The sequence below is a fragment of the Dama dama genome, chromosome 9 (genome assembly GCF_033118175.1).
Source record: "Dama dama isolate Ldn47 chromosome 9, ASM3311817v1, whole genome shotgun sequence".
Taxonomy (NCBI): domain Eukaryota; kingdom Metazoa; phylum Chordata; class Mammalia; order Artiodactyla; family Cervidae; genus Dama; species Dama dama.
In genome coordinates, this window is record NC_083689.1 from 96,951,019 (window position 1) to 96,978,610 (window position 27,592).

The 27,592-nt window shown below is 40.3% G+C and overlaps 2 protein-coding genes across 12 annotated transcripts in view; one reads left to right on the plus strand and one right to left on the minus strand.

Annotated features, from left to right (window-relative positions):
• Positions 1-2,135, plus strand: part of CAST (calpastatin) — a 124,106-nt gene extending 121,971 nt beyond the window's left edge. For 8 of the 9 annotated variants that reach the window (XM_061152058.1, XM_061152057.1, XM_061152055.1 and 5 more), the window contains 2 exons: positions 946-1,016; positions 1,907-2,135. In XM_061152058.1, the coding sequence (XP_061008041.1) occupies positions 946-996 (51 nt within the window). In that variant the 3' untranslated portion in view covers positions 997-1,016; positions 1,907-2,135. The remainder of the gene's footprint in view (positions 1-945; positions 1,017-1,906) is intronic. The other variant, XM_061152056.1, reaches the window with a different exon arrangement.
• A 2,517-nt stretch (positions 2,136-4,652) lies between these two features.
• ERAP1 (endoplasmic reticulum aminopeptidase 1) overlaps positions 4,653-27,592 on the minus strand; it is a 44,150-nt gene continuing 21,210 nt past the window's right edge. For all 3 annotated transcript variants that reach the window (XM_061152054.1, XM_061152053.1, XM_061152052.1), the window contains exons 5-19: positions 26,657-26,777; positions 25,813-25,967; positions 25,339-25,452; positions 23,878-24,009; positions 20,327-20,458; positions 20,101-20,172; positions 18,647-18,801; positions 16,483-16,562; positions 15,730-15,913; positions 13,764-13,920; positions 12,915-13,099; positions 11,141-11,302; positions 10,551-10,691; positions 9,920-10,001; positions 4,653-5,728 (exon numbers count right to left, since the gene is read on the minus strand). In XM_061152054.1, the coding sequence (XP_061008037.1) occupies positions 5,573-5,728; positions 9,920-10,001; positions 10,551-10,691; positions 11,141-11,302; positions 12,915-13,099; positions 13,764-13,920; positions 15,730-15,913; positions 16,483-16,562; positions 18,647-18,801; positions 20,101-20,172; positions 20,327-20,458; positions 23,878-24,009; positions 25,339-25,452; positions 25,813-25,967; positions 26,657-26,777 (2,028 nt within the window). In that variant the 3' untranslated portion in view covers positions 4,653-5,572. The remainder of the gene's footprint in view (positions 5,729-9,919; positions 10,002-10,550; positions 10,692-11,140; positions 11,303-12,914; positions 13,100-13,763; positions 13,921-15,729; positions 15,914-16,482; positions 16,563-18,646; positions 18,802-20,100; positions 20,173-20,326; positions 20,459-23,877; positions 24,010-25,338; positions 25,453-25,812; positions 25,968-26,656; positions 26,778-27,592) is intronic.

The following is a 27,592-nucleotide window of genomic DNA, read 5'->3' on the forward strand; positions in this document are numbered from 1 at the left end:
GTAATGGGAAAACAATCAAAGTACAAATCTCACTGGTAAAGGTTAATATACAGCAAAATTCAGAATAATTTAATGTTGTAAAGGTGGTGTATTAATCACTGAAAAAGCTAGTATGACATGTAAGACAAAAGTAGTTAAAAAATAGCTAACTATAATAATTAAGGGATACACAAAATTAAAAAGATATGAAATGGACATCAAAAACATAAAACATGAGGGTGACGAGTAAAACTGTATAGCTTTGGGATGGGTTCAAACCTAAGTAGTTGTCAGCTTAAGACATAAATGTAAGCTGTTGTATGTACGCCTTATGGTAACCAGAGTAGATACACGAAAACCTATGGTAGATACACAAAGGAGAAAGGAACCTAGCTTACTACTGTAGGAAATCATCAAATCAGAAAAAGGAAGAGAGCCAGAGAGGGAACAAAGAAACTACAGAAGAGTCAGAAAACAGTTCATAGAATGGCAATACATACATACTTATTAATAAATACTTTGAAAATAATGAGCTCAACTCCCCAGACTACAGAGAGGCAGAATGGATTAAAAAAAAAAAATGGCACGTCTATACATACTGCCTATAAGAAACTCACTTCAAATTTAAGGACAGACTGAAAGTGAAGAGATGGAAAAAATAGGCCTTGCAAGTGGAAACCAATTATGTTGGCCTTCAGAAAAAAAAAGCCAAAACAGCCTAGAGTAAAACATTTAGAATCACTTAAGGTTATTTTTAGTTTATAAACTTCAAGGGGAAGAATTCAGTGTTTGGGCTAAATAAGGCACTTTAAAAGGACTATCCTATTTTGCCCTGCCAACTGCCATCTTTTACCTTTTTAAGCCTGAAAAGCATTTTTCCTCATAAAGCTCATCTGGTTGATCAGTTTTGGGTACTCAATCCAGAAAATAAAAGAACTCACTGATGGTTTTTGCTTGTCCTTTTAGGCAAAGGAGGAAACTTCCAAGCCAAAAGCTGATGGAAAAAGTACAAGTTAAAGTTCATACTATTTGGTAAGGTGGGTGTTTGTCACAAATGAAGACCACTGTACATTCTAACTAGCTTGTGTGTTATAGGTGAGAAAAGCTAAGTCCATTTCTTGAGTGTTTCATGTTCTCTTTATGCTATTGGCATAAAATGCACACTGCAAAATCTGTAGAGTAATTCCCTGAAAAGCAATAAATGGTGCTTCCAGGATGTTTAAACACATTAACCTTATAATTAAAAGCTCTCCAAAATACTAGGCCAGGCTCTTAAACAAAATGACCAACTAAGTCTAGTTGACTCTTTGAAACCCAGATGCTCATGACTGCAGATTACTGTGGCAAAGCAAAATTGACAAGTTACATCTTATAGTGAAATGGTCTTATGGTCTAGATATCACCCAAAACACATGTGGGGTGAGGAGTGCACGCCTACGGTCTCATGGTAATTACGGGGTTTTGAGAACAGTACAAAGGGAAAGACTGATAACTTTGGTTCATCTTCGTTTTAGAAAGTAAAACCCTGTGTTTGATTCTACTTTATGGCGACTGAAGAGCTGGTATGGATGAGGGAGACTCTGACATCTGTCTTGAGAGCTAGGCCCTTATTAATGTCAAAGAGAAGAGGTCTTATTCTAAATGACAAAAGCATATAACCACTTCTTGCAAAAAATCTAAAAGAAATAACAACGTAGATTAAATTGGATTGGGCTCTCTCACCATGATTCACTTTTATGTCCTGTAGAGGAAAGTATACTGATTAGAACTGCTCCAAAGATTGTCCCCAAAATTAAAAAAAGTTTCTCTTCTAATTTTCTACTCTAATATCTGCTTACAGTAAATGCCTCCTTAGATTTATTATGCCTGTAATAAGAAAATAACATATCAAATGGTTCACTGCATTTTCTTCTTTGACTTTTTCAAGGTATCTGCATATAAAATCTTCAGCGGATAGATGGTGACTTCTAAAGAACAAAAGGCTTTGACAACAGAAACAATTTCTGGGTGGCTTCTAGACAGTGGTTTTGTTGATTCTTTTGACATCCTAAACATTGTCTGTTATTCTTTTCCTGAAAAGAAACTGAATTTGTCTGGTTCACCTGTGTTATTCTACTGAGTATTGATAAACTTTGAATTTTTAAAAATTGTCTTCAGTTGGGAGAGAAACGAACTTTATATTTCTAAGAGGTATATTTGATAGTTTCTTAAAGCAGCACACATAAAAGGAAAAACCTTTGCAAACTTTTGCACATTCTCCCCACAGTGCCTGTAAATCTCATTAGTATTTTCAATTTGCACTTAATTATTTTTGTTGTTAGCATTTGGAAAACGATGCCTCACGTATTCTTCAGTGTTCTGATTTCTCATGACCCCTTTCCTCTTGGACTTTTGAACTGTATTTGATGTTTCTTTGGGTTGATAAGTCAGACATAAAATACTGTGCATTGGGCACATGTCTCCTCTTGAGCTGCTAATTGTAGAGACCCTGGACAGACCAGGAAGCACCGACCCCCCTAACCTCTCTGCCAGAGGTTAGGACGTCTGCATCTTGTCCACACAGACCCACCGGGACTTGACTCAAGTCAGAAGAGCAAAATGCAGACTATGTCACTGCATAGCTAGTTTCAAGAATAACAAAGTCTAATTCTTAGAACACTCACATGGCTTGATCTCTGCCGCAATACTGCCTTAAGCTCCACTTGCCATCGTCCCTCTGTGAAACCTAAGCAGCACCTATTAGCAAAGAGCCGTTGCCACGTGAGTCTTGCACTGTACAGCATGTGGCTTAATGGGAGTTGGGTTTATTACCAGATACAAAAACAAACTTCTGCTTAAAAATAAAGAAAAAAGATCTTTTTAACATTAAAAAAAAAAATCTGTTTTTTTCTTCCCCCATAGCAAATTAAGAACTAGGGAGGGTCTGATATCCCACAACTTGAAATGGTTTCTCATATCTTTCTGAATGGTTGATGGACATAACACTGATATTGCTGATGAAATTAAATTATCAAAACCCCATCTTTATTTTCTGATAGTGAACGCAGGAAAAGATATCAGGTACATATCATAAAACTGATTTGGAATTCCTGGTTTCAGAGAGCACAGCCTTCCTTCGCATCTGTTTAAACTATTTCTTAGGACTTAGCAATTTCACTAAAAATAAGTATCACTGATACTATCTAATGGGGTAGGAGGCAAGCTAAATAACAATACTGCTTATAATGGGTATCCAAGTCTATTAATACAGTCTAAAAATTCTCTCTAAAAATCATGCATATGCCTGAGATTGCAAACTTCATCCACTTCAAATGCTGTCTTTATTTCATGAGAGATAAAGGCATTATTAGTCTAAAATGGGATATATAAGCCAGGATTATGGTAACTTAAACAGACCTTTTCAAGGCACTAACAAGAAAATAAACACTTTTCCTGAGGGATTTTAACTATGTGTCTATAGGTAGTACAAAGCTGTTTTGTTTTAAAAAAAAAAAAAAAAAGTGAAACCTTTGACATTGACAGATGTGTTTGCAAAGATCTGACTCCAGTATTACTAATTTACACGCATATATAATGTTTTTTAAATTACATACCAAATCCAGAGATTTAAGAAATACCTGTGAAAGTAAACATTTATTTAAGGTTCTCTGAATATGCCTTCTTGTTTATTCAAAATGTCTTCAAGACTTGGGTGTCTTGTCTGCTGGTAATTAATGATGAACTGAGTAAGCTACAGGATCTAAATTAGTCATTTTTACCCATCTAATTTGCAGTAAATAATTGCAAATATTTGCTTAGAGGTAAATAACATTTTTTATTACCAAAAAGGGTTTTGCACATTGTTGTGGTGATGCGTGTCTCTTTAGAAAATGGACTTCTCCAAAAGCAAATGAACATAGGTTCCTCAGGTGACCAAAACCGAAAACCACTATTTCCATGTTTCATTACTCAAGATACAAGATGCAATTAAAGGAAAGTATTTTACATTAAAATCTTGGCTTTGTATGTTTTTTAGAAGGAACACACCTGGGGGGTAGAAATTACCAGTGATTTCTGTTTTTTAGTTCTTAAACCATTAAGGTCAGGCAGTATGTATGAAAATGGAATTATAAACACATTTATGTCCAGAAAAGACCTTCTATTCCGTAGTGTATTAGAACACATTGACATTTTTATATCCTCTTAAGTTTTGCAATATATTAAACTCATAAAAGATTTCAATTCCAACACCATACCTGGTCTTCGCTTAGGCTGATATAAGCAAGTAGTTTCCATTTCACAGTAGCTTACATTTAGTAGAGTATACAGTGCCTGAGGGCAGTAAGCGCCAAAAAGTTATTTAGGGATTATAAGCCAGACCATCTCATCTCTATCGGCCCCTTCTCCTCCCACCTTCAGTCTTTCCCAGCATCAGGATCTTTTCAAATGAGTCAGTTCTTCAACAGTTGGATGGCATCACCGACTCAATGGACATGAGTTTGAGTAAACTCCAGGACCTGGTGATGGGCAGAGAGGCCTGGCGTGCTGCAGTCCATGGGGTCACAAAGAGTCGGACACGACTGAGCAACTGAACTGAAACCAGACCAAATAAGAAACAGGGAAGGGAAGCATCACCTACCGAAGGATCAATAGCGCTCAGGTTCAACTTGCAATGACAGGTTTCTCTTCTAGACTTGAAAGCTGTCTGCTCTTTCAGGAGGGCCACTGCTGGTCAGTAGCCTTGAGGAAATAGATGGCACCCTCTAATTAGGATTATCTCAGGAGGGCTCTACGGAAGGTGTTTGTGGGGGTTTTGTTTTGTTTTTAAACAAGAATATGAGCAGGCTGTATGAAAACCACGAGTCCAGACAGGACTAACGAAAGCCAGGCTTCCGCTTCCCCCTGCAGAGTTGAGAGGAGGAAGCATCTCACTAGCCCAGAGATGCAGAAGGCTGGCGGGAAAGAGGGCCACCGCCCTGGAGCCGAGCCCTTCTGCTGGAGGCCAGCCTGAGGCTACCTGCAAGGAAGCCAGGGGAATAAAGACCCTCACCTGCTCTCTCCCCAACCCCAGCTCTGATCTGCCCTCCTGGGAGTTCAGCCGAAGCTGGAGGACGACGGGGAAGCCTCATGATGTGGCCGGACAGGTCAGCCCCTGGGCAAGCGGCAAGTGGGAGAAAGGTGGGATGGAAAGGGGGGATTCATGGTTCAGTCAGCACCCCAGGGGTTCATGGTTCAGTCGTCATCACTGTTGAGAGCCTTCCCAGGAGACTGACGCAGCAGCATATGAATGACAGACGCGTGGGGAGCAGGGGTGTGTAGACCACGGGGCTTCAGTATACAATATAAGAAGAATCAGGAACTTCTCCACAGTAGGGAATCCCCCACCTGGGTGTACATTTCGGGGTCACACCTATAATGGAACACGTAGTGGCAGCAACTCCCTGAGGAAAACGTGAAGCAACCGGTCTTCACGAGAAGGAAGGGGTGAAATGAATTGAAGGGGCGAGAGGCATCTTCAGTGGGTCCCAAGCTGGCCCATCTCCACTTTGAAAATATTCACATTCAACAAAAGTTTGGAGATTACACATCACAGGAACCGGCCAAGAGCCGAACGTTACAGCAGGTTAAGCTTCTCACTTTGCAGCCACGCTTTGATCTTATCAAAATTCTTGTCCATCCAGCGTATGTTTTCCTCGATGGTTTCGATGGTTTGCTGAACACAACGGAGCTGAGACCCATTTTCCTTCAAAGAGCTGAAGAATTCTTTTACCTTGTGGGGGAAAAATCGGGCTTTTAAAATTTTGTTTTCAAGTTACACAAATGTAAGTTCAGGCTAGTTCAAACTGAAGCCAGAATTCCAGCATTTGTCAAAATTCTACAGAGAAGGCAGGGCCAGGTGTCTGGATACGATTATGTACATAAACTTGAGCTCTGAAATGAGCTCATGCCTCATGATGTCAAGTGTTGTGTTTTTTTTTTTTCTTTCTCTGCAGCTTTTAAAAATTTATTCACAGTTGCCAGATTCTAAAAGACTTCGGCGTTTACCATTTTATAATTAAGTTTTAATCTTGTGTATCTATTTTATGTGTCGTCTGTGACATAGGCACTGATGCAAACTCAACATTTTTAAACGTGTCTGAAAAAAGCAGAATGTGCAGAATCTTTTCTTTGCCAAGCCAAACAGCTTCAGCCACATAAAGTGTGGTCTTTCTCTATGGCCCTGGCCACATATGTTATTATAGAAACACTGCAAGGAGCGGGGTTCTTAGCAAGTTATGGTGGTAATACCCCAAACCTTGCCAATTTTTTTTTCTCCTAATCCACAGTTGATGTATTGTTCCCTCAAGATAAAATCCACACAACACTCCCCACGGTTTTAGAGAGATAAGAGTCGTTTGGCTATCTCCTCGAAAATATCTGCTGTTGTTTCTCTGCTGGGTGTTTTATCCCCTTTAAGCTCACAGGAGGAATAGGTTGGCTTGGCAACAGCATTGACCATTGTGCTACACTCTCTCACCGTCAGGGGTTCTTAACCTTTTCCCATAAATTTTCACAGCATTAATCCATCAATTTTTTATTTTGTAGACAGGAAGCAAGTCTCAGCCAAGATGTATTATTTATTCAGCATGGATTCCAGACAGTTAATTCCTTAAAAATCCATGTCATAATATCATAAGTTTGGGGACAGGAGGTAGGGAAGAATAGGCTTTTGAAAGATCAAATTCCAATTTTAAATGATTCAGGGTTGTTTTAAAATTAAACCTCAGTAGAACTTTTCAGTGAGCTGAAGGCATGTCCTCCCACTATAACAACCTAGAGAACACCCTACTTCACTGTCCTGCCTTAAAACTGTAGCTCAACCTACTGTTTTTCTATCAGAATTCAAGATTAATTAATATGCTATTTAAAAAATCACTCTGGGCAAAATCCTGCGATAAACCATCAAGGAAAAGAATATGAAAAAAAAAAAGTGTGTGGCTGAGTTACTTTGCTATGCAACAAAAATTAACATTGTAAATCAACTATACTTAATAAAATATAAAAAATTAAAAAATCACTCTGGGCACTCTTCAGTTGAACCACATCAATGGTTTTACTAATTGGTCAAATTAATTAGTCCTAAAGAAGCTTAACACGATAGTACTAAAAAAGACCTACAAGAGCTCTAACAAAGCCCGTAGTTAACCCCTGCCCTTCAACTTTTCTGGACCCAGATTTTTCACTCCTATCTTCATCTGCCTTGGGAAATCCAGCATCTCAGCTGAAGACATAGATGAATCACACTTGCCTCCTTGAGAACATTTTCTGTGCCATGAGCAGCCTGATATATGGGTAGAGTAAATGATTTAACTTCTCCGGGACTCGGATTCCTCGTCTGTAACACTGCAGAGCATTGGTGAGGACGCTGTTGTGTAATGTGGGTGAAGTGCAGAACCTAAAGCCCAGAGGGTCTAGGGACCTAAAGCCCAGGGACTCACCGGCATCCATTTCTTCATGAATATTGACTCTGGTACTTACTCATCCCTCTGGCTTAGTTACTGTGCAAGACACTGAGGATGAGGCCATGAGTCAGGCAAGCACCCTGTCCTCATGGAGCTTACAGTCTGCCAGAGGAGACAAGAAGTGAACTAGGGTGACTCTGCACTGCGGTGGAGAAAATAAGCCCAGGGACAATCACAACTGGGGAGGGGGTGGCCTGCCTTTGACAAAGTGGTCTGCAAAGGTGATGACACTTGAGCTTGGGGAATTTATGCAGAATAAAATGAACCTTTCCAGTCTAAAGCTGGGGACCGAGCAAGCCAGGAAGAAGAAGGAATAAGCGTGGAGGCTTCGAGCTGGGAGGAACACCCGGTGGGGCCCAGAGGCAGGAGGAGACTGAGTGGCTGAGACGGTGAGCGCAGAAGTGTGCGGGAATGAGCCGGAGGGGTGGGCAGGGGCCGGGTCATCGTGGACTCATCCACATGGGAAGGAGAGGTTTGAGATGTCAAGAGCAACGGGCAAGAGTTCCAAGAAAGGGTCAGTCTGCCATGGGTGGGTTTTCAGTTTTCAGGATGCAAAACAGTTTGGCGCTGGTCAAATGGCAGAAGGAAGGCCAATCAGGAGGTTACCACCGTAGACCCAGGCAAGAGAAAGCAGAGAGGTGCACTAAGAGCAGAGAGGTGCGCAGAGGATGGACAGGCTGGAAGCAGGGCCAACAGGACTCAGGAGGGGCTGGAGGCGAGGGGACAGATGGGCTCGGGATGGTGCCTGCATTTTAAATGTCAGCAGGACACGTTCCACCTGACAACATGTCAGGCGCTTTCATTTACATGTCCTGGTGCAGGGGTTTTGTACCTGATGCTTCCTCTGCACACAACACTCTCCTCCTAGACGCCTCCATTTCCGTCTGCACCTGCTCACACGTCCACTCATCATTCCACAGAACACAGCATCATCCCTTACCCAGTCACTCACTCTCCTTGCCCTGCCTTATTCATCTTCAGGGCATATAACTACCTGGCATAGGCTGATGTGTCCCTGGCTGTCTGATTCTCCCGGTAGAATATAAGCTCTGTGAGGGTAGGGACTTTGTATATCCTGTTTCATCACTGTAGCCCTGACCTAAAACCATAACTGCTAGAGAGTAAGAATGAAGTATGTCTTGAGTGAATTATTGAGAAAATAAATGATCAATCAATAAATGAAATCTTTTGTTACTGCACATCTGGTTACAGCCCCTGGCTGGTCCTGCAGTCATCACACAAAGTATCTCTGCCGTAGACCTCACTAGAAGGTCAAGCTTGAATTATTGTGTGCAAGTTAATTTTACAAGCCTGGGTGAGACTGCCGAAAAACTGGAGAAATAAGGATTGTCACATTTCTTTTTCATTTTCAAAGCAGTCTCTATCAAACTAGATCATGGAACTACATAATTGAACCATTCCTAAGAAAGTTTATATTAGGCTCCCGGCTTTTATCTAAATGCAACATTTTTAAAGCCATGTAAAATGTGTTCTACAACTTTACTATAGAGAACACTGTTAAAGAAGAGCCAGACTTCCCAGGTGGCTCAGTGGGTAAAGAATCTGCCTGCAATGCAGGAGTTGCAGGAGCTGAGGGTTTGATCCCTAGGTTGGGAAGATCCCCTGGAGAACAGCATGGCAACCCACTCCAGTATTCTTGCCTGGAGAATCCCATGGACAGAGGAGCCTACAGTCCATAGGGTTGCAAAGAGTCGGACACAATTGAAGTGACTGAGCACACACGTGCACCTCAACAAAATGACCCATTAAGACTGAAAAGTTTGCTTTTGTGGAAAACTTGCATGTTCCATGGGTCTCTCTTGCCTGACAATAACTCATACTGTTTTCTCATCTTTGCTTGGCTGCTAGGAAGCTGTGATAAATTTAGGGTACAATTGCAATAAATTGTCCTCAGCATAAATCCCTCATACGTTACCTCTTTCTGAACATTATGCAGCTTTTTTGGTTAACATTATTTTATATATAGACCTTACAAGTGGCCTAAAATTCTTTCTGAAAGTAGATAGTACATAAAGTAAGTAATGGGAAACCACGAGCTTGAATAGTGGAGAACCTAGTTTCCAGACCAGCCTCTTTCAAAATAACTAGATGATCACTTCAGTCACTTATTCCTCCAATAATCACTTTTAACATCCTAAACAGGGATTAGATGTCTAAAGTAATTTTTTAAGCCCTAAAATTTCCAATGGCAGATAAGACTTCTAAACATGTTTGGGGAGAGGCACAGCTTTCAATTATTTGTAACTTATTTTTTGCTAAAATCAAAACCACCATACTGAACACAGCACACATCCAGAAATAACATGCACTCAGTGACAAAATTCATTTCTAACTCAGCAGGCCCTTCAAGTATTTTGCTGACCCCCTATTTATTAGATAACGTATTAGCTAACCGTCACTTAGGTTTAAAAAGAAAGCTTTTTATTTTATTTTTTTACCTCTTCAAGCCGTGCTCTTGTTGAGAACTGATTTGTTGTTCCCGTTACCATGTAGGCTATGGAATTTGAGCCAAGATCAAACCTAGAAATAGAAATTGTCAAAATGTATTATGAAGTATTTGCTCATTCCATATGTATTTTTAAGTGCCTCAACATATGTTATAGCAATCAACCAGAAACTAGTTAGGCATGAAAAAGATAAGACATGATCCTTAGCTCCAAGGGGCTAAGATCTAGTTGTAAAAAATACACACACCAGCCACTGAATAAAAAATAAAGCACCCAAAAGAAAATGACACAAGTAACAAGTGCTACTTACAAGGGCAGATGCAGTGAGCAGAAGTACTAAATAGAAGACTTGGCTTGAACTGTGCAGAAGAAGGCTTCATATAGGGCCCAGGGTACAGGAAGAGATTATTCCACGTGGCATGAAAAACTTAACCACCCAGATCTACTAGTTAGCACTGAATTAGAGTTTCGTATTTTCTAAGGATATTTTGGGTACCTCTACCTCCTATCTTCAGTCAAAAGAATCCCTCTAGATAACCCCTATTATTTGACAGACTCGGCTAAAACACAGCGAGTTTCAGGAATTCTTCCCAGTCACAGCACAGTTTTTGGCACGACTTACTTTTGCACAAGTTTGTTCCAGTTTTCCCTCAGAAACTGCCAGGCCAACGGATATCCCACTGGGTTTCTGCCAATAGCTCTAAGAATATCTGGAAACTCTTGAGTTTTTATTACATCTCCCTTAAAACTTTGATCTAGTAGCCTAGAATGATTAAGAGACGTGTTAGCAATGAAGAGGCCCTGAAAAAGTTCTGAACTTTTTAATGCAATGATTTGTGAAAGAAAAAAAAGGATGATCTAAGTTATAAAAGAGCCCTGAGAAACTCACTATAGCTATATAATAATAAAAACTAACATTTATATTTACAACACCCCTTCTCACATATTCTTTTTGCTCACAAGTGGCTAAATAAGTATACGAAGTATATATTTCTAAATGTGTTAAAGATACACAAATACATACTCCTCAAAATATTTTTCCTGACACCCGCTGCTCCCTAATTATTTACCACACACATTAGATGTGCGCCCTCCTGCATAAATGTTCCCAGCAGAAAACACGGTTCCTGGCCAAGAGAACAAAAATAGATGCCAGAAGATCTGCTCTCATTTAATTCCTTTTGGCTACATGAACATGAATGAAATACTCACCATTGAAGCTTTTCTTTATTTTGGCTGATACAGAGAGCAAATTCAATTTGGTTTTTCTCGGTACTGGACAATGATGACTGGTATTTACTATAAAGAAAATCCCATCCTTCGAGGGTCTGGGCCCCCACAGCAAACACTGCCAAGGTCACATCTTTGGGCAAGCTGTGGAAAAGAACATACCAAGGGTGAGTCAGGGATGAAGAAAGTGTGTTTTCAGGCAGGAGGCTTACTTATTACAAAATGATAAACCAGCTCCACAATCAAGAGACCTGTGCTCAGAAACGTAAACAAAAATAACCTCTTTCCTTCAGCAACATTTTATAAAGAGGCAAGAAAGAGTAACTGAAATTAAGTTTTAAGTAGCTTTCTCAAAAATATACTGTGAAATGCCACTTCTTTATTTTTTTATGCCACTTCTTTAAATACATCTGTTTCTAACATACTTGAATGATGCCAAGTGACTCAATAGGTAGTCACTTTCCAAGACAAAAGAAAAAAAATTCAAACTAGACTTAAGATGAAGTCCATGAACAAAAGTCAGGAACCCAATAGGACCACTGTTTGTAGGCACTTCTTTAAATGCAAGTACGTATATTGTTAGCTTAGTATTTCCTGCATGGGATTTAAGCCACAAATATAAAAGGACTTGACCCCTGCCCCATACCCCTGTGTCCCCTCCCCACCTGTCAGGAGCTTGAGAGGCCTGAAAAAGCTACAACGAGAGAGGCACTGCCTCTGTCCTGTCTAGCATAGCTGTCTCTTTTCTAATAAGGTTTTGTATCCTTGTGTGCATGTGTGCACTCAGTCATGTCTGACTTTGCTAGGCTCCTCTGTCTGTGGGATTATCCTGGCAAGAATACTGTAATAGGTTGCCATTTTCTACTCCAGGGGATCTTCCCAACCCCGGGATCGAACCTGTGTCTCTTGCGTCTCCTGCATTGGCAGGCAGGTTCTTTACCACTAGAGACACCTGAGTAAGCCACCTTTGTATCCTTGAAGTGAAGTGAACTGAAAGTTGCTCAGTCGTGTCCGACTCTTTGCCACCCCATGGACTATACAGTCCATGGAATTCTCCAGGTCAGAATACTGGAGTGGGTAGCCTTTCCCTTCTCAGGGGATCTTCCCAACCCAGGGATCGAACCCAGTCTCCCACATTGCAGGCGGATTCTTTACCAGCTGAGCCACAAGGGAAGCCCTTTTGTATCCTTGGCTATACCAAAAAAACCCAGTAAATATTCTAATCCCATTCTAACTGTTCAGATATTTGACTTTTGTGCATAGAGGTTTCCTCTTAGCATTTCTTCAAGCAGAAAGTTGAGAGGGGCGTAGATAAATCTAAAAGGAAAAAAAAATTTATTTTCCCCAAATAACACCAGAACAGTCTTATCTATACTTGTTTCTTTTTTGCCCCCAACATTGAGTCATGATGATGGAACACAGAAAAGATACCCCTTACATGAACAAACTGCTGCTGCTGATGCTAAGTCGCTTCAGTCCTGTCCGACTCTGTGCAACCCCATAGACGGCAGCCCACCAGGCTCCCCTGTCCCTGGGATTCTCCAGGCAAGAACACTGGAGTGGGTTGCCATTTCCTTCACCAATGCATGAAAGGGAAAAGTGAAAGTGAAGTCGCTCAGTAGTGTCGACTCTTAGCGACCCCATGGACTGCAGCCCACCAGGCTCCTCTATCCATGGGATTTTCCAGGCAAGAGTACTGGAGTGGGGTGCCATTGCCTTCTCCAATGAACAAACTAGTTGCTCAATAAAAACAGACCTCAGGTTTCCATCGGCTTCCTGCCACTGTCTGAAATAGGCTTCTGCCTTCTGCACGCAGGGCTGGTACTTGCGCACGCAGGCGAGGAGGAGCAGCTGACTCCGCAGCATTCGCTCGGAGACGGAGCCCTCGTCCGTCCACGTCTGCTTGTCAATGAGGTCCCTCAGCAGCCTGATGAGGAAGGCCTGTGGGAAAGCCACACCTGTCACCAGTCATCTCGTGGTTTATAGAGTTCAGTACACCCTCGGGTGATGGGGATTGTTTCTCAAAGCTCAGTCCAACTCAGATTTTCAAAACCATGCGGTTCGGTTTCTATTTAATTATAAAAGGGGTCAAAAGCAAGAAATGATGAATGATTCGAGTATTTCCCTAACCATCTTATAGACATATACTTAGTCTACTTAAAAATCAGGATGAGCTGCCACTTTCAAAACACACTAAAAGAGACAGTCGATGCGACATTTTGAGAGCAAATTATACAATGAGACTTCATGACATTTTGCCAAAAGTAACAACTGCGTGCCTCCTGCTTGAGTACCTGAGTCCCAGAAAATCTTAAGAGCAACCATCACAATACAGAAGTAAAATGACATAAAGAATCAGCCACATGAGGGAATGACAAGCCCCTGAAACTTAAGAACAGGATCTAACAGTGCCAGGCCTGTTTTTAGTGCCAAAATAAAACCAAAATCTTCACGGGTCAACTCAGGTATGAAGATAATTGCGATTTTCTTTAAAATATATCCAGACATGTATATAAAATACACACCACGGTAAGAAATCTTTTCCACACCCACACCAAAGCAAACTGGTTATCTAAAAACTATTTGGTTTATTCCAGCCTTTTACCTTGAATTGAGTTTCCACTTCATTCATATCTCTCTTCTCCATTAACTTATACATCGGTATCAGCTCATTCAAACCTTGAAACACGGGCATGATTTCAGTTTCATGCTTCAGGTACAAGGTTAAATCCAAGGCTTTTTCAATCGACAGCTTTCCAATGCTGTTCAGGAGACACCGGGGTTAGCAGTTGGAAAGAAAAATCCAGGAAATCAACTGTTTGCTTCTAAAGTTATTTTGACAAGCTTCCAGAAAAATATTCAGTCAGATATAGACACCTCCTTACAGATAATGACCTCCACACTAACAACTTTCCTGTCACATATAACACAACATGTGATATGTTTGCCCTGTGAAGGAACTTTCTCGAATGGTAACGCTAACCACATACAATATATAATATATATAATATAATGTAATATAATATATTATATAACCACATATAATAGTAGAGCTCTACTGGTTGTGGTTAAAATGCAATGGCAGCAGGTCAGCATCTGTCCCTCTAGGAAACATCGAACCTCGCTGAACTGCCAGAGTGAAATGGGAACTGTGATCAAAGATCCCTCAGGAAGCTTCACCAGAGAGGCTGCCACTCAGTCACCAGAATGAGTCCCTGGAGTTAACACATCCTCATCTCCGTTTCAAAAAGAAACTGAATAAAAGAACAGACTTTAGACTCTGTGGGAGAAGGCGAGGGTGGGATGACGTGAGAGAACAGCATTGAAACATGTATATTATCATACGTGAAATAGATGACCAGTCCAGGTTCGATGCATGAGACAGGGTGCTCAGGGCTGGTGCACTGGGATGACCCTGAGGGATGGGATGGGGAGGGAAGTGGGAGGGGGGTTTGGGATGGGGGACACATGTACACCCGTGGTGGATTCATGTCAACGTATGGCAAAAACCACCACAATATTGTAAAGTAATTAGCCTCCAATTAAAATTTAAAAAATTTTTTTTAATTTTTACAAATTAAAAAAAAGCAATAACAAAACAAAAAGAAACTGAATATAGATCTAAAAAATTCGTCATTATAATGAGAGTTGGTCTTAAAAGCCTCAGTGGTAGGGTACCTGTGCGCACGTAAGTAAACACAGTGATTTAAGCAGCAGTGCGCTGTGGAGGGGAATATATATATTCAGGCAGGCAGAAACGGCTTCATAAGCAACCCCTATCTTTATCCCCCACTGCTTTCTGTCACCTCAAGAAGCCCCCCAAAAAGGAAGAACTCAACATTTTAGAGCCGAGAGACATGGAGGCTGAGAATCATAGTATTCTCTCCCACGTGGGGGATTCCTCTTAGACCTCACTTCTACCTAAAGAGTGAAGAAGTTTGAGTTTTAGGCAAGGGGGAAGATTTCCTGAAAAGCCAATGCTAGGGGCAAAAAAAAAGTGGATATTATCCTCACCCACTCAAAGATCATTTGGCAGGACCATGTTCTATGAGCGACATGCCATAAAGATGCTTCTGACGTCCAGGCATCCAGTTGGGGTGTTGTGGGGATGGGACAGGGGAACTGCTCTCCTTTAGTCCAAGAGATGTAATGACGACATCTTGGGCCTGGGCGACCTTAGTCTTCTAAGAAGGCTTCACCCAGCAGGGAGAAACCTGATCTGTTACATACAGCAAGGCCAGGAAAAGCTGCAGGGCTAGGCTTTAAAGGCCAGGCAAGGGGCTTCTCTGGGATGTCAGTCTCCCGGTTTTCTACACTTCTGCCTTCATCTGATCCAAGTTGTTAATGAAAAAGATTAAAATACAGATTCCTTTCTTTACCTCGGTCCTCAGCAGACACAGATAGGAGGTAATCCTGAGGCTAAAAGCAACCCTGAATCGTTAGGAAAACTTGGGAGAAAACATCCTTCAACTTATTAGCAATCAGTCATTTTCATCTTTAGAAATCAAAGATTTGAATGCTAATAGCAGCTTTCAGGCATAAACCACGACTGTGAGGGGGGCTTGCATTACCTGACAAGCTGAAATGCATTGTTAATGAGACTGGCCCGATCGTTACTGCTGATTGCCGTGTGTGTCCCTTTTAAAAGGCCAGTCAGAGAGTCCCATCCATCATCCTCATAATGCACAATGTAATAGCCATTCATCCCGACATTAAATTTGATCCATTCCACCTCTTCTGGGAGGATGAGCACATCTAGAGCAAATAAAGTAAATCACAGCTCGGTTTTCTCTCTTGACTGGTAAAAGCTTTTCTGATCACAGACTGGACAAGGAAACTAAAGGCAGGTTTAATACTCAACAACTTTAATACTGAAATGAGTTTCATACTGAACACACTGCTTTTAGAAGCCAGAAAACAGCATCCCGATAGACAAAAGCCAATACTAGTTTAAGACACGAATTTTGTCAGATTTATAGATTTGTGAGAACATTGCCGTGTTTCAGGCCACATGTATGATACAGCCCATCAGTGTTAAAGTCAGGGGTGATTATTCGAAGTGTCTCTCCCCCTCAGCGTTATATAACTCAACAGTTTTATTCCTTATCTGGCAAGATATTGGCCTTCTTTTTTGCAACCGGACAGTATTTTCAAACCTATATTCTTTACTAGAAATTGAAAGTCAGGGATCTGCTGAAGATGAAGTCTGACCCAATCATTTTTGTTTTAACCAAGATAAATACCCAGGAAAACTGATTATCTAAATCCTATACATTTAAACAGTTCCTTCTTGAAGTAAGCTAGTTAGGTCCGCAATAAATTACCTGTTCTTGTCTTCAGCAAAAAGCGCTGGACTGCGTCTGATTTGCTGGTAATGTATGTCAGTGGGATATGCCACAGGAACCTAAGAAAAAGGAAGACAGGCAGGTCACTTGCTGATTCAATGCAAGCAGTTCCTGAATCACCTACCATGTGCCAGGCACTGGCTTGTTCAAAGAAAGGTGGTACCCCAAACAGCTAGAGTTAAGAGCTCAAAACATCCCCAGCCCATTTCCAGCTTTGTGGGAGCTGCCAGTTCGGGTTCGATTCATTCTTCTTGGACTCCTTGAATAAATAGAGCTAGGAATCTGGGTGCAAGGGAGCCCTGATAGTCTCATAGGGATCGCAGGGGGCGTGACTTTAAAAGTGAGACCACCAGAAGTAGAGGAGTTGACAGCATGTGCCTTCTACTAAATCCTATACTCAGGAGACCACAGCATCACTTCTGTGGAATTTCTGCCAAGGATGCACAAGCTGAATCTGATTGTGAAAAAAAAACAGCAGAAAACCCAAATTAAAGGACATTCTTTAAAATAGCTATCCTTGACTCTTCAAAAATATCAAGGTCAAGAAAGACAGACTGAGGAACTGGTTCAAAAATCAAAGAACTAAAGAGATGTGACAAGAGATACAATCTGATCCTATATTAAATTCTGAAGCAGGTTTTTTTTTTTTTTCTTTTGCTATAAAGACAAGATTAGGACCACTGAGTAAAGTTGAATAAGGTTGATACATTTGATAATAGTATTGTATCAAGTTCATTTCATAATTTTGATAAAGGTTCTGTGATTATATAAATCAATTTTCTTCTTTTTAGAAAATACTACTTATGACAAATAGATGGGGAAATAGTGGAAACAGTGACCGATTTTATTTTCTTGGGCTGCAGATAGTAACTGCAGCCAGGAAATTAAAAGACGTTTGCTCCTTGGAAGAAAAGCTATGACAAACCTAGACAGCATATTAAAAAGCAGAGACATTACTTTGCCAACAAAGATCCATATAGTGAAAGCTATGATTTTTCCAGTAGTCATATACGGATGTGAGAGTTGAACCACAAAGAAGGCTGAGTGCCGAAGAATTGATGCTTTTGAACTGTGGTGTTGGAGAAGACTCTTGAGAGTCCCTTGGACAGCAAGGGGATCCAACCAGTCCATCCTAAAGGAAATCAACCCTGAATATTCATTGGAAAGACTGATGTTGAAGCTGGAGCTCCAATAATTTGGCCACCTGATGCGAAGAGCCGATTCACTGGAAAATACCCTGATGCTGGGAAAGATTGAAGGCAAAAGGAGAAGGGGACAGCAGAGGATGAGATGGTTGGATGGCATCACTGACTCAATGGACATGAGTTTAGCAAACTCCAGTTGACAGTGAGGGCCAGGGAAGCCTGGCGTGCTGCAGTTTATGGGGTCACAGGGTTGGACACGACTAAACAATTGAACAACACACTGAAGCATTTCATAATGAAGAGGAATCATGTCTCCAGCTTACTCTCAAACAGTTAAAAATATATGTTTGCCATATATACAGAGAGAAATAAAGATCATATTTTTTGGAATCGTTTGATATTTTAGGTTATATGTAGACATATAAATGTGGTGAAGAGTTAACACACATCTGGGCCAAGAATATACGGGAATTCTTTGCTCTCCTTATAACTTCTCCAGAGGTCTGAAATCATTAAAAAAAAAAATTTTTTTAAATAGTGTCCATCCAGCATCAGTCAAGCTGCAGTGTCTCATTTCCAGCGATGCCCTCTGCAGTGTTAAGCTGACAAACAGGTTTGGGGATCCAAAACAGACTGGCAAAGAAGAGAATCAAGTCTCTTGCATTTCCCGGAAATCACCTAAATGTTTACGTCCTGAGATCCAACCCTACTGACAGGCACTGCTGTAATCTAGTGACAAATGCTCAGAGCTGACTTCAATCCAGTAACTGAAAATTACCATCATGTCTAACTACAAACCATGAGAATGTTAAAGTAATTATGTACCATCTTTATCCTTTTGAAAAGATGGTGGGGTGTAAGTCAACTTCACAGGGCATTTAGATTTGATTAACGTGTTTTGCAACAAAGGTAAGGGCACTAGTTCAAAAATAAGGGTTTATCCTACCAGGCAGATGTCATTACGGAGGCAACAGATGAGTTCCCCCTGTGAACATTACCCGGTTTCGGGGGCACCGGCCACGCCCTTCACATAGTACTCTTGCTTCATGTGCACGTTCCTGCCTCTCATGGTGATGGTTATCAGTGGAAAACCCTTCTGCAGCGTCCAGGTGTTCATCATGGTTTTCACATCAAGGCCTTCCCATAGCCAGTGCTGGTTTATGAGAAAAAGGCAGATACATGAACTACTTGGACCCACCTCTAAGAAGAGAGTCCAAGCTTGAGCTTGCACGGGCTGCAGCCAGTGAAGCTCTTCTCTGCCCCTTCCTCTGCTCCCAGCCCCCAGCCCGCTCCCTTCCCCTGCTGGCTCCAGCCATAGCATATCCACCAGAGCACCCACTATTCGCTTTTCATTCTCTCCCTTTCTTCTGTCTTAAAAACAGGTACCACACCGGGTTCTCCTGGGCAGACTTTGGGTTTGGCATTGGGCACAAGAGCAGGCATGTGTATGAAGGCAGGGAGAGAAAGGACAGAAAGTGGCCAGGTGTGCACCACCTACGCAAGGATGCTGTCTATCCACCAAGCAAGGTGGGGGGGAAAGTGCTCCATCGAGAGCCCATACTTCCCAAGTGATGAAACCAATGTGGCCTGCAACCCAACAGCCAGCCATTAACTCAAACGAGGATTTATTCTTCAATACTAAAAAAGCTTTCAAATAATATTTAAGAGCTAATGAAAGGATAAAACATTCCACGGGACACATCTAGAAACTACAGAATAAATCTGTCTCTGAAAGCAAAACAGCCAAGAAAATAAAAATCGAGTGGATACAATTCTGTTGAATCTCTAGGCTCACATTGAGTTACCTGTGAAAATATTCCACAAGGCCAGATAAACAGAGACTCAGGCTGCTTTGTGATTCAGGTGTTATGAATTCTTTATAGCTTAGCAGTTAAAGACATGAGTTAGATCTCAATTCAAATCCCCGCTCTGCAATTTACTAATCATATGCCTTTGGATTTCATTTCCCCAGCTGTAAAAATAGGGGTAATAGCATTTGCTCATAGGCTTATTGTTAAGAATAAAGCAGATTATACACGTAAGTGCTTCACACGTGCCTGACACATCGTAAGTGCCTGAGAATGCTCACACCATCTATGTTTTTTTTTTCCACAAATGAAGGGCCATGGAAACAATCGACACAGCCTGATGGATATAGCCGTAATCTACCACAGAAGCACGTCATAAATCTACGGCTTTACAGAGAGTGAAGCTGAAGAAATTAATATCAGTGAGATAATGTTACCAAAGAAGGCTGGACAACTTCCTTGTATAGAGAGACTTAAGAAAAACTGTAAAAGGCTGTCAGTCTGGTATAGTTTAAATGCAGCCTTATCTACAGAGAGACTGATACGATCCAGGGTCTCAGAAAGCTTGGCACAGAGCTATCCTGCAAAGAAAATGGAGTAAAAGCATGGGCTTTGGGGTAACACACACAGATGTGAAAACTTACTGCAGATGAAGACGAATGTTCATCTCTAGAACAAAATCCATCCATGTGTTGTGTGTCATCTGTAGGGCAAATCTAAAAACCAGAAATAAACACATCACTCAGTCCTTTCAAAGAAAGACACCACTCGTGATTCTTCTCAGAAGAATTAATGTGGTACAGAACAGAAACAAAATAAGGCAATGAGCCTGTCAACCCCAAACACAGAGATACATGAAAACATACTCACGCTTGCCATACTATTCCACAGGTCCTCATTTTTCGTGTTTTTATAGCTATACTTCTGCAGATACTTGATGATGCCACTTTTAAATGCGTCGGCACCAAGATAGTCCCTTAGCATATTCAGAATACAAGCTCCCTGAAAAGACCATATAAATAATTGTTAGCTGGAGTCCACCTCCGTCTCATCTACCATCACTATGTTGGAGCCATTCATTAAGATGCAGATGCCATAACATTTTTAGTGTCTGATCACTTGTGGAACAATTGGAAAAAGTGGGTTACACCTGGATCGATTCAGGCAGGGGATCAATACGACTCTTCATGCTTTAGTCACCGGGACTGCTATTTTTTGTCAGTATTCAAGCTTCCCTATCATCTGCCGGCTCCCATGATTCACAGGCGATGATGCAGAATAAACACGGGACTTTGGACCACCACGTGGCTCTCCCGCTGCCTCTCTGAGGCAGGAGTGGGGAGAGATGAAATCAAAGGTGAGAACAGGTGAGAAATGGCAGAGCCCATTTGGCAAGAACTGGCAGCCTTGAGCACAGAGAACTGTCCCAGCAAGAGCAACATGAGAAAGGGGGCATAAGAACTCCTAGACGCTGCACTCCTGTGATAAGAGCTTTTCCCCTCCTCGCCCATTCTCCTAGACCACGGGTCACAAACTCAAATACCTCCAGTGGTCAGACAGGTGACAAATGAGGGACAGAAGTCCAAGGATAAGAAAAATGCTCGCACATTCTTTGTCTCCCCCTGAACTTTTCATACGACTAACCACCAAGAATGTTTCCTCCTTCCCTCTTGCTCAAAACACCACCCAGAGTTTTCTAGGAAATCATGATTCCCCCTTCCTAGGAAACCCTTCCTACTTCACTTCCTGTAAAGCCTCAATTCATCTGTAATACATAACTCAAAATCTCCTTTTCCAAGAGAATGTCTTAGGTCCCCTCAAGGTAGAGACAGTCTCTCTCTCTCTGGTTCTAGGAGATGGTAGAGTCACTAGATGGGCAGAGCCTGGGTCCCTGAAGGTCTGCATTGAGTGCATATCCCTGCCAACAGGATGAGGATTTGTGAGATGTAATTTATGGAGGTATAATTAATATACAACATTAGTTTCAGGTATACAATACCTGCATATACTGCACAAGGATCACCGTAGTACACCTTGTTAACACCCATCACGACACAGTTACAATTTTTTTCTTGTGAGCAGGACTTCTAAGATTTCCTCTTAGCAACTTTCAAACACACAATTCAATGCTATTAACTACAGCTCCATGCTGTATGTTATATCCCTATGATGTATTTTATAACTGGAAGTTTTTACCTTTTGACATCTTCACCTGTCCCTAAGCCCCTGGCAACCACCAATCTATGAACTCACTCTTCATGTGTTTTTGCTTTTAGATTTAACATCTAAGTGAGATCATACAGGATCTGTCTGACTTAATTCATTTAGGATAATGCCCTCAAGATTCATCCATGTAGTTACAAGCACCAAGCTTTCCTTTTTCTATGGCTGAATATTCCACCATGGAATGGACACTCATGGAAACATCTATCTGGCCTACTGTAAATAAGGTTGCCAGAAACACGGGGTGCATGTCTCTCTTTTAGCTACTGTTTTTGTTTTCTTTGAATACCTCAAAGTAGAATTGCTGGATATGATATCTCTATTTTGTAATATCTTGTTTTCTATCCTGTTTTCCATGGTGACCAGACCCATTTACATTCCCACCACAGTGCACATGGGTTACCTTTCTCCACATCTTCTCAACACTTGTTATTCATCTTTTTGAGACTAACCATTCTAACAGGTGTGGGGGGATGTCTCATTGTGTTTTGACTTGCATTTCCCCAATGATTAGTGATGTTGAGCACTTTATAATGCACCTATTGGTCATATGTTTGTCTTTGGAAAAGTTTCTATTTGGTTCTTCTGCTTTTAAAATCAGATTGTTTTTACTCAGCCATTACAAAGAATGAAATAATGCCATTTGTAGCAACATGGATGGACCTGGAAATTATATCATACTAACTGAAGTAAATCAAGACAGAGAAAGACAAATGTCATATGATATTGCTTATATGTGGAATTAAAACAAATGATACAAATGAACATATTAATAGACTCACAGAGAACAAACTTATGGTTATCAGGAGGGAAGGGTGGTGGGGAGGGAGAGATTGGGAGTTTGGGATTGACAGGTACACAATGCTATATTTAAAATGCCTTTCCATGAAAAGAATTTAAATTAAAAAGTAAAATGTAAAAAAAAAATAAAATCAGATTGTTTTCTTTAGTAATCAAGTTGTATGAGTTCTTTATATATTGTGGATATTAATCCGTTGTCAGACGTATGGTTTCCCGATATTTTCTCCCGTTCAGTAGGGAGAAAATAAAATACAGAGTGCAAACTTTTCACTTTGTTTTTGTTATGCACATGGTTTTTAATCTCATGTAATTCCACTTGTGGATTTTTGCCTTTGTTGCTTATGCACTTATGCTTTGGGTGTCACATATAAAAAAACAAAAATCACTGCAAAGACACATGTCAAGAAACTTTTTCTATTTTCCATTTAGGAGTTTTATGGTTTCTGATCCTAACATTTAAGTCTTTAATTTATTTCAGGTTAGTTTTTGTGAGTCATTTAAGACAGTGGTGCAGTTTTATTCCCTTTGTATATGGTGTCAGAAGAACTAAATGATCATTTATTTAAGAGACTCCATTTACCATTGTGTATTCTTGGGTCCTTTTTCATAAGTGAACCTTATATTCATGAGTTGATTTCTGGGCTCCGTTCTATTCCATTGATCTATGTGTGTGTTTATATGTCTGTTTTATGTCTGCTTTTACCTACTCTGCACTATTGATGGGAACATGCAAACATGAAATACTTTTCTCTTTGTTACACATAAAGCAGCCAAGCTTTACGATAAATGACACGTTCTCTGCCTCGGTGAGGATAATGGAAATGGTTGATAATGGAAGGGAAAGCGGAAAAGCAGAATCCTGATCTCATTAAGGAGCCATGACTTATCTCCAGTCCATATTGCTAAGGGAAATAGAAGCCTGGTATGACAGAAATTCTTTCTCCTTCAAGGAGAAGCCAGAAATATGGATTTTTATATAAAATCTCCCAACTATTACACGTTGGCAACAATTTCCAGTTCTTTTATTAAACACATTTTGCATGACAACTGTTTCTGAAGGCACCCAAAGCTACAAAGGGGCAGGTGCTTTTGCCTGGTACAAGGCTAAAGCCCAATCAAGACCTATTTGTTGAAGGATAAATTAAAAGTTTCTGTAGACTGTGAATATTCACTTACGACAGTAAATGAAGAAGAGACAACAGTATAATCTTCAGGATTTTAAGCCACACTTAAAGTTAGGCGTTAAAGCAGTTGACGCTGGGCAGCCTGAGTGAGAAGAGAAAGCCTTCGATCCAGGTCGGTCCTTATGAAGGGAAAGTCACCCCACAGCCCCAGCTATCGCCTCTCCACTCCAATAAGTTCAGTGTGCATACTGTATCCTTATCATACATTTTTACCTTGTCATAAGAAACTTCATCAAACATCTCCCGAATCTGAGCAGGATTCTCCACGGGTGTGGACACAGGGTGTGAGGAGTTTAATGCATCCACTTCCATTGCATTGAAACACTTACCAAAGAAATAATCTTTCTATTAAGATAGAAAAACAACATCACCAATGATTCACATTTAGATAAAAAAATATGAAATGAGGCTGGCTTGATATGGGATAATAGGTTTATACTCCAAATTTCTGATGTGACCTATTATATATCTAAAGAATTTACAAAATTAAATAGAATTATCTTCTAAGGAACAGACAAGAAACAATGATTTTAGATCAATATTGAAAATTTGTTTAAATACTTCTCACCTTAGAATAAAGAACATTCTTATTAAAAATAAAAACATTATGCCTACAGTCCAATAGTACCCAAATATGAAACTAAAATATATAATGATTTCAGTATCTCCAGTCTTCATCTATACTATTTTTTGTAAATTAATTAATTAATTTTAATTGGAGGCTAATTACTTTACAATACTGTAGTGGTTTTAAAGCAAAGAAATTTAGCTTTAACCATGTAGTGAAAGAAAAAGCAATGGAGAACAAATTCCAACTATAATCTAATTAGGGCATATTACACAATCAAACAATAAGCATACATAATCATCTTTATTCTTAAAGACTATATGGAAACAGGAAAACACTTATTATGATCCACTATACTGTAATCAACCCACTCCAGTACTCTTGCCTGGAAAATCCCATGGATGGAGGAGCCTGGTAAGCTACAGTCCACGGGGTCACAAAGAGGCAGACGCGACTGAGCAACTTCCCTTTCACTTTCTTTTCACATATAAGTTATGTATATAGGAAGATGAAAATGGGAATATGAATATGTACAAATGAAAATTAAAATATGGTAAAGGACTATTTTTACATAATGTTTCTTTTTAATTATACTGCATTTGATTTTCACAAGTTAAACACATGACTTCTGAAATCATCATGTAGAGATTCCAAAGCATTAAGTTTGTGATTAATGAGTCTAGGTTCTTACACAATCAAATGGACAATTATCTTAAAACCCATTTGATTTGGCAAGTAGGACTCTATTGAAATAACATCAATCTGTACTTAATACTTCTTCAGTGAGCAGCCTGAAGGTGGGAAAGTGATACAGAGCAGACAAGTTGTCATTATTTCTATTTCTTTGACATTCAGGGAGGATAATTTAGTACTAACTTCATAACTCATAGATTTGGAAATAAGCAACTGAGTTTGGAAATAAGTCTTTGTGAGATATCTTTAAAGTACACTAGCATTTTGGAAACCTGATTCATATTTAAACTCCCAGGGAGGTTATCAATCTTTCTATAAATTCCATAATCAAGCATTGGTAAATATAATATTTTCCAGCAACAGATTAACCTAAAATGTAAAAAAAAAAAAAAAAGTAAGTAAATACAACTTACAACTTTCAGTTCTGGATGAGTCACACTGACTGACACGAACTCCATAAACTTGGCAAATCCCTCGTTTAGCCAAAGATCATTCCACCATTCCATAGTGACGAGGTTCCCAAACCACTGAAAGGAAAATATTACTCAGGTTATTCATAGATTTCTATGGCAACTGGATTATCTACATGGCCATAAACATCAAACATTCAGAAGGAAATATATTCTACATGTGTAATGTTAGTATATGAATGTTAACATATTTATTAAGCTAATATTTTTTTCAATGTAAAAAGAAAAACTTTTCAATATGTATTTTAAAAACATGGTACCTAATGTTTTAAAGACATAAATTTTCCTCTGGGAGAAAAAGACAAAAGTAAAAATGAATCCATAGAATTCATATGTCGATATGAATAGCCTACGTCCCAGAAGAGCAATAAAAACATAATTTATACTTTTGGGAAAAGTGTGATTGAGCTCATATACCTGGTGGGCGAGTTCGTGAGACACAACCATCGTGATGCCGAGCTTACTTGAGGCGGAAGACTTCTCAGCATCAAACAGTAGAGAAGATTCCCTGTATGTTGTTAGCCCCCAGTTTTCCATTGCACCAGACTGAAAGTCAGGAATCGCAGCGAGATCTTAGGAAGGAAACAAAAAACATCTTATCAATCTTAACCTACACATGGCCCAAACACACTAACTCTCAGAATGGATGGATGCAGGGATCAAAGAAAAACTAAGTGAACAGAATCTTGGATTCTGGACTGAAGAACCTTTCACAGTGAAGTTAAAGGGCTCAGTGGCTCACTCAGAGTTACTCTGCTGCTGCATGACAAAGTCACGCTTGGGTTTCAGACCTCCTGACTTCATTTCTAATTCTCTGACAAGCGGTTTGGGGACTGGACAATCTTAAAAATTGTCTCAATAATGCACTCTAGCTTGGATGCCCAAGACTTCCACACACCTAAAAACTCAAACACATAATAGTTTCAAGAGCTCATGTAAGAAAGAAAAAACGCAGATTTTATTATGCTGTATCAAGGAATTCATTGAAAAAATGTGAGTACTCTACATTCCTACCAAATGCATGCCAATCATGGAAAAAAATGTAGCCTTTGTCCTTTGCTATCTGCCCACTGATAGAGTCATGTTTGTCTTTAAAATCAGAAGGCAAAAGTATCCCCATGCCACATGCCTCAAAAACCTGCTGGGGTTTTAATGACTTGAGAGAGTGCTGAGCTGATGGGGGAAGATGCCAGTTAGGAAGATATAATCTACTGCTGGGGTCATTAAATGCCAGTTTGTAACATCTGTGCAAAATCTATACCTTGTTTGGGTAATGGATATGGGATGCTGAAATAATCCTCATAAAATTCTAGAAGAGTCACCGCAGCATCCAGTGCATAATCTGCCTGATTTATCTTGTCTGGAACAGCATATACAGAAACCTGAAGAGGAAGACACAAGGAAGTTATCCAAATTCCATCGTGGCTTTTCTAGAAGCCTTACATTAACAGCTTCCTAGTGTGAGATATGGTTCCAGTATTAAAGATGACAATTGCAGGCTGCTATTTCTTATATTAATGCTGATTGTTCTCGATCAATCCCCCTACTGAAAACAACAGATGATGGGTAACAAATATAAAACTGTCTTCCTAAATGTTTACACAAGACAGTGAAAAGGTAAAGACAACTTAGCTTCCCAAACTGAAGTGACAGCAGGACCCTGGGAAGTCAGCAGAGGGTCACTGCAGCCAGCTTTTGCCCTGAGGACACCAGCCCACTACAGATGGACTTGAGCTGAGGTCTTCATGGCACTGGAGAGCTCAATAGGGAAAGGAGACAAAATTCAGAACCTGCTCAAGCTGGGTAGGAGATGTCCCCCACATAAAGCTAGATCCCAAAGGACTAAGCCCTTACTGGAAGTCTAAACTAGAATCACCAAATTTCTCCAGGAAACTGTAAGGGGGAAAAAATGCCTTATTCAAACCCTGGTGATGTATGAGGAATAGTGAGAGAATCTCCTCAGAGAATTTATGGCTAAAAGCTAAACTTCATGCCGTCGAACAGCTGAACTCACAATAAAACCAGGTGGTCCAAAAACCTGAAGCCATTAATGTAACGTGATTCCCAAGGCTGCAAAGTCTCCAGGTCACTTGACAGGAGCAAAATACAACTTTTCTCTGGAAAAATTCGCCTTCAACTCAGGTAAGAAAAGCTCACAGACACAATTCACAGTACACAGCATAAAGGAACAAGACGC